At 49.5% G+C, this 7,415-nt stretch overlaps 1 protein-coding gene across 1 annotated transcript in view; it reads right to left on the bottom strand.

The window, feature by feature from the left end:
• Window positions 1-4,039: 4,039 nt before the first annotated feature.
• Window positions 4,040-7,415, bottom strand: part of ZAN (zonadhesin) — a gene marked incomplete at both ends in the record, with an annotated part of 90,689 nt that continues 87,313 nt past the window's right edge. Inside the window, 3 exons of the mRNA XM_080941040.1 lie at window positions 4,040-4,121; window positions 4,201-4,333; window positions 6,134-6,274. Of these exons, the coding sequence (XP_080797166.1) occupies window positions 4,040-4,121; window positions 4,201-4,333; window positions 6,134-6,274 (356 nt within the window). The remainder of the gene's footprint in view (window positions 4,122-4,200; window positions 4,334-6,133; window positions 6,275-7,415) is intronic.

Below are 7,415 nucleotides of genomic sequence, written 5' to 3'. Positions count from 1 at the left end.
CCTCTCCTCTGTCTCCTTAGGTCTGGAAGGGGGTGGTATGAGGGAAGCCAAACTTATAGCCCATAGTCCTGCCCTAGAATGACTTTAAAGGACGAGGGGCACAGGTGACTGTGAGGGTGTGGTTAGGTGTCCACAGACCTGGGCCAGATATCCATGGCCAGGGTTGGTTTAGTGGTAATGGGAGAGCCAGCATTGGTTGCTGGGGAGGGGAAGGTGGGAGTGGCTGAAGGGGGGCCTCACATGTGTGTACATATGCCAGGGAGCTCTCAGGACAATTCTCCCATTCAAGATGCTGCCCAGGCAGGTTCTCCTGGGCCTGGGGAGGGGAGGGGAGCAGATCCACTGTGTCTGCTACTAACTTCTCCCTCCCAGAGAGGAGGAGGAGACTGGGGTCCATACCTAATTCCAGCCTCCCCATTCCCCACTGTTGTGTTTTCTCAGCCCCCTTTGCTCCTGGGTATGCCTTCCCTTTGGGACACCTGCAAGGGTGGGTGAGGACACTGGCCAGCCTGCCTGAGCTGCAGCCTTCCCACAGCACAGTGGTCCCAAAGCAGTGTTCCCATCATTTCCCCTGTGTGTGCATGTGCATGCATGAGTGTGTGTGTGTGTTGTGAGGGGTATGTCCATGTGAACTTAGGTTCCTGCAGACACTAGGAGAGTATATTCTTGGTCCCCTGGAGCTGGAGTTTTAGGTTGTTCTGAGTTGTCTGACATGAGTGTTTGGAACTTAACTCTGGTCCTCCGTGAGAGCAGCAAGTGCCACTGAGCTGTCTCTCCAGTTCCATGTGTGTGTGCACAACACACACACACACACACACACACATGTAAAGTGAGACAGAGTCTGAAACTCTGCAGGTTCTCTCATTGCCCTGCAGTTTTAACTGGCCAAGTGGGCTGGCCAAGGCCCCGGAATTCTGTTTCTTCCCTCCACAGTTCTAGAATGGTAAGCTCACACAACCACTGCAAACAGAACCCTGAGCCTAGCTTGCTCACTTGCTGACTGAAGTAGCCTCCAGAATCCCCTACCTTCCTGTGTTTTGTAAACCAGGGCTTGCAGTATAACCCAGGCCAGTCTGGAACTCACTATCCTGTCTCAGCCTCAGGAATGCTAGGGTTAAGGCTTGAATCACACTAAGTCCTTTGTCTCCTCTCCCTGGGTGACATTTAATATCTCTGGAGGGTGGGAGGGGTTCACTACTACCAGGAAGGGGAGTGTCCCAGGGGACACTAATCCAGCCAACTGCCTTTCACTGCCAAACAGACATCCTGGCTAGATAGAGTGACCTTCAGAGAGCTGCTATGGGGAAGAAAGGAAGATGAAGACCAAGTGGAGAAGCTGGGCTCCAGGCAGGAAGCTAACCCATAGGCCTTCCTGTGCAAGGGGACGCTGTCCTAGTGAGGGGAACCAGGCCCGTGCAGGGCAGGACTCCTGTCCTGGGCCCTTTCCATTCTCATACTGGGTTTGGCTGGCTTCAGGAAAGGTCTCCAAAGGTATGGTTGTCACATAGATTAATATCTCCCTGGGGAAAATATCTTCTGGGGATGTGTCCTTGACTCAACACATGCACACTGCTGCTGTCCTCAGACACGCCTGAAGAGGGCATCAGATCCCATTACAGATGGTTGTGAGTCACCATGTGGTTGCTGGGATTTGAACCCAGGACCTCAGAAGAACAGTCTCTTAACACTGAACCATCTCTCCAGCCCATGTCTGTTTCTTGAGGTCCTTATAGTCTAATGCATGCCTGGTTGTCTTCATTACCTCAAGTATGGAGTAACCCTGGAGACACAGACTCTCAGAGTACAAATGATACACCTTGGCCACCTCTGGCTGAACCAGTGTTCACTTCTACTTGGTTGTCAGAACGGCTCCCAAAGCCTGTAACTCCATCCACAGTTCTCATAGTAGCCTCCTGAAGGGCTCTTAAGAGACCTGGAGGAATGTAGAGTGAGGGTACCCTTTGGGAAAATCCCAACAGGAAACATGAAACCCCGAATGCCCTCGCTTCCCCCTAGTGGAAGAACTCATGGGCTACGTCCTCTCAGCTCGGTGAGTGCCAGGCCAGAGTCTTACACTGCAAGCTTGAGGCCACCTTAAAAAATGACTTAGGGCAGGGGTGTAGCAGTGACATGGCTCAGCAGGTCAAAGTGCTTGCTGCCAAACACGACCTGAGCTTGTTGCTAAGCCCTGACTGGTAAAAGGAGAACTGACTCCTGCTTGGTGTCTTCTGACCTCTACGTGTATGTGTGAGCATTAGTGACAATAAAGCCCACTGGGGTGCTGGAGAGAGCTCTGCTGGTAAAGTGCTTGTCACAGAAATGAGGACCTGAGGTTTGTTCCCAGAACCCACATAAATGGCTCGATGTGGTGATGCACACGGGAACAACAGTGGAGGAGAGGGAGGGAGGGACGGGTGGATCCAAGGAGCCAGTTAGCCTAGCTCCTTGTCAAAGTCACGGCAGCAGAGGCTGTCCTCTGACCTCTACATCATGAGTGTGCACCTGCGGAACGGCAATTTCCTCTCACTGGGTACGTCCTGTCCTGGAGAGCAGCTTGCTCAGGACCTTGAGCAGAAGAGACGGCTCCACGGCTGAGAGCACTTGCCGCTCTCCTGGAGGACCCGAGTTTGGTTCCCAGCACCCACATCAGCTGGCTTACAACTGCCTGTGACTCCAGATCCACGGAGGTCAGTGTTCTCTTCTGGCTTTTGTGGCCAGTGTACATAAATGGCAGACACTCTAATATACATGCACATAAAATAAGTAAAACAGTTATGATTCACAATGAGGGGAAGCTCCCCGAGGCCCAGGAAGTATAGAGTTCAGTCCTAAAACTGACAGAATGCACTGGGTCGCTCCTTCCCAAGTTTATGTGAGCCGGAAAGACTGCTGAGAGACAGACACCCTTCAACCTGCTGAGCTGCCTGCCGGCTGCACTGAGCACCAGGACTCCAGCTTTCAGGAGCCACCACAGCTACCTCTGGGTCACCCGCTGCTATGAGGAGCTGCTCACCCACATTCCTGCAGGTGACCACAGCACACTCACCAGCTCACCAGCCTGGACCGCAGGGGTGTCACTACTCTGGTTCATCGTTGGTTCCCTGTCTTTGGGGGAGCATGTTTGTTCATGACTTTGCAAGGACAGTGCCACACCTAGACACACTTGCACATACACGGACACAGACGTGTACACGCACATACGCATGCATTTTAAAATGGGGGTTCTTGGAGTAACGGAGATGCGCTATGGGAGCTGGAGCCGTGGCTCAGATGGTGGAGTGTCTGCCCGGAATGCACAGGAGGACCCTGGGATCTGCCTCTAGCATCAGTGGGGACAGAGATGTATACCTGTAATTCCAACAGGCAGAGGCAGGAGGATCAGGAGTTCAGTCATTCTCAGCAATGTAATGACTTCTCTTAAAAAAACTAATGTGCACAGGAAGAGTCTTTTCTCCTGTCTTGCTGGAGTCTAAGTTCTTCCCTCCAGAACCTTCCCTTCCTGCCTCTTTTGTCTTCCATTGTTGGTGCCCTACCAGAGCTGAATAGACCATCTGACTGTGGCTTTTAGTGAATGACATTCTCCTTCCTGAAACCTGAGGTTCTCTCCCTGGGGACATTCCCTGTACGGCCTTTAGTCTTCAGAGATCCACACCCTCCTGTCTCCCTTTCCTACTGCTCTTCAGCCCCCAGACTAGCTGCTTCCACCACAATCAGGGAGAAATTCCTATCTAAAAACATTAAGCCTGGGTCTATCAAGATAGCTCAGTGGAGAAGGTACTTCTGTGAAGGCTAATGACCTTAGTTCAATCACCATGTCCCACAAAGTAAAGGAAGTGACTCACACAAATTGTCTTCTCACTTCCGGACATGCAAGTGCCAGGCGCATGCCCATCCCCCCACAATAACAATCATAAAACAAAAAGTATTTAAAAAAATAAAATATGTTTTTCTCTGTTTAAGGACAACTCAGAACTCGGTGGCTTTGAAGGTAGGTTCTGGAACGTCTGCGGAGAGAGTGAGAACACCCACGTTGCAGGACTCAGCTCTTGGCGAGGACTCGTACACCCCAGGGCTGGTTCTCACCTGTGTCCTCCAGCCTTAGTGTTCTCAAGAGTTTCTCCCTAGAGGGAGTGAGGAGCAGATGGGGAGCACGGCTTTGGTGTGTTAGGCCCCACCCCTTACTCCCCAGACCGGACTTACCCTCTCCTCCTCCTCGCCACGGCAGTTCTTGTCGTCATGTAAACATACACTCTGGGCAGTAGGACAGGGACTAACAGCATCACAAGCACTCCTGGCAGGATGGCAGCCAAGCTGAATGCTTCCGAAAGGAAAGCTAAATGTCACGGGGGCATTGGCTCAGTGGGTAAAGTTACCTCACAAGCACAGATCCCACCACTGGCTGTGGAAGTGCATGCCTGTGGTCCCAACAAGAGCAAGATGTGATGTGAAGACCGTGTGTGTGTGTGTGTGTGTGTGTGTGTGTGTGTGTGTGTGTGTACCCCCTGAGCCAGCTTGTCAGGACCAAGAGCCCATGTCTTGAATAAGACGTCTCAGCACCCACGTGCAAGGTTGTCCTCTGGCCTCTACATGCTCACCCCACCCCCATGCACAACGGGGACAGTGAGCGGGTGGGAGACTGGAGGATATTGGAAACTGCAGTTAGTTTCAGATTAAGGAAGGCTTCTTGTCCTCCTAAGTCTCTGGTGCCCAGTTCTCCCTCCAGGAGGCTCAAGGACTGAAGGTTTGCATGCTCTCCCTCAGCAGTCCTTACTGTTTCCAGTCCCAGCCCCACAGCACTGCACAGGTGTCCTGGAGCTCCCCCTAAGTGCTTTCTTCATCTTCTGAGAATGACCTTACTCACGCCTAGGCTCTCCCAGAACTCACTATGTAGCCCAGGCAGACTGGCCTAGGGCTCAGGGTGATCAAACCCTCCTGTCTCACTGACTGCTCCCTCCCTTCCTCCCTTCACACACATACATACACACACACACACACACAAACACACACATACACACATGCATACACACATACACACACATACACACATATACACACACATACACACACACATACACACACATACACACACATACACATATATACACACACATACACACATATACACATACATACACACACATACACATATACACACATACACACACATACACACACATACACACATATACACACACATACACACACATATACACATACATACACACATACACACATACACACACATATACACACACATACACCCACATACACCCACATACACATACACTCACCACCACCTCTACAAAAGGAGTGCTAGAGTTCATAAGAGAAGATTCCAAATTGTTCCACTAGGAGATGGGTGAAAGACCATTGAGGACTGTCTTACTGATTTTGGGGATCACACATGATCTCTAGTACATTTCCTATGTAATATATTATTATGTGACACATTTTTAGGGGGCTTTAGCTGAGGCAGGGTTCCAGATAACCCGGCTAGCCTCAGATTCAGTATGTAGCTGAGGATGATTTTGAACTCCCAATCTTCTCGTCTTCACCTCCAACATACCAGTATTACATGCCTGTGCCACTGTCTCTGAATGTTACACAAATGTTATATAGTATAGCATACATGACCTGGTAAGACAGATGCATAGGTTAAGGTGCTTGGTACCAGGCTAGAGACCTGAGCTGGACTGAGGGTTTCACATAGTGGAAGGAAAGAGGTGACTGTCTTGGGCTGTTCTCCAATCTCCACAGCAAACAAACAAACAAACAAATAAAATCCCTCAAATATGTAAAATATATTATTATATGGAATATATTATATAACTAATAGTATACGACTCATATTATCTAAAATATATAGCATATTAACAATGTATACATTATACATTTAACATGTATGAGTACAATGCACCCAGAATATTTATGTATAACTAAAAACTATATATTTAATTATATATGTTATATAGTATATGATGCACAATGTTGTCTAGGACATCTTGCTTATTATATTATATGTAATATCTTGTAATAGATTAATACTATTGTATATTTATGCTTATCAATGCTATATATATACCTATGATATATAATAGATACTGTGATGTGGGAGGGGGGATGTGGCTGTTACCTAGCTTTTTCCTGGTTGTGACATCTCGAGGCTCTGTGCAGAATTTTCCTCCATAACCAAAGTCACAGTGGCAGATGAAGGAGGCCCCCTGCTCCTCACAGCGACCATCATTCTGACAGGGGTTCTGCAGGCACGGGCTGTCTGCAAGGGCAAAGGTGTTGAGTGGGCTGCACACGCCTGTCTGTGGGACAGGCCCCGGGGAGAAGGCAGCAATCACTGGAGCCTGACCTGGGGTTCACTCGGCAATCTGCTGTAGCCCTGCTACCCTGGGTCTAGAGAATTTGCTTAACCTTCTGGAATCCCATCTTCCTTCTCTGTGTGTGTGTGTGTACGTGCGTGGGTGCGTGAGAAGGTCATTCCTCAGTCGCCATCTGCTTTGTCCTTTTTAGAGACAAGGCCTCTCATAACCTGGAGCTCACTGATTCATCTAGGCTAAAAGCCTAGCAAGCCCCAGAGATCCATTTTGCCGGTCTATGTGAGTGCCCTCTGTACCATGTGTGTATCTGGTGCCCCCAGAGGCCAGAACTGGAGTTACAGGCAGTTGGCAGCTACCGTGTGGGTGGGTAGTGGAAACTGAGCCTGTGTTGTCTGCAAGAGCAGCAAGTGCGCTTAACCACTGAGCCGTCCCTCAGCCACGCTTAGCTGTTCTTTCTTTCTTTCTTTTTTTTTTTTATAGTACAGAATAGAGTTTATTCAAGTCATGGGAGAGTTAAGAGGGTAGTAGAGGCAGAGAGGGAGAGAGAGAGAGGACTAGAGGAGTAGAGACTGGCCATGAGCACGTGGAGGGAGAGGGGGGAAGGGAAGGGGAAGAGGAGAGGTAAGGGGGGAGAGCAAGGCTGCAAGAGAGCAAGAGCTTAGCTTTTTGTTATTTTGTCTTTTTTTTTTCAGAGCTGAGGACCGAACCCAGGGCCTCGAGCTTGCTAGGCAAACACTCTACCACTGAGCTAAATCCCCAACCCCAAGAGCTTAGCTTTTAAAAGATGATGTTAGAGACCCAACTCAGGTCCCTTACATTTGTGCAGGAAGCACTTTACAAACTGACTTTCTAGCCTTGGAATCTTCTCTCTTTTGAGAAAGAGACTGGGTCCCGCTACATACTCCTGTCTGGCCTGGAACCTTCTGTGCAGACCAGACCATGTTCACAGAGACCCACCTGCCTCTGTCTCCTGTGTGCCAGGATTAAAGGTACACCTACTGCCATGCTGGGATGGAACCCTATTTTCGTTGTTCATAAAGTGGGGTGTCACACTTTCCACTAGGTAAGGATTAAGGTTGATTCTGG

Source organism: Micromys minutus (genome assembly GCF_963924665.1).
Source record: "Micromys minutus genome assembly, chromosome: 29".
NCBI lineage: Eukaryota > Metazoa > Chordata > Mammalia > Rodentia > Muridae > Micromys > Micromys minutus.
Note: the sequence above shows the minus strand (reverse complement) of the source record. Positions and strands in the feature narration are given on the sequence as shown.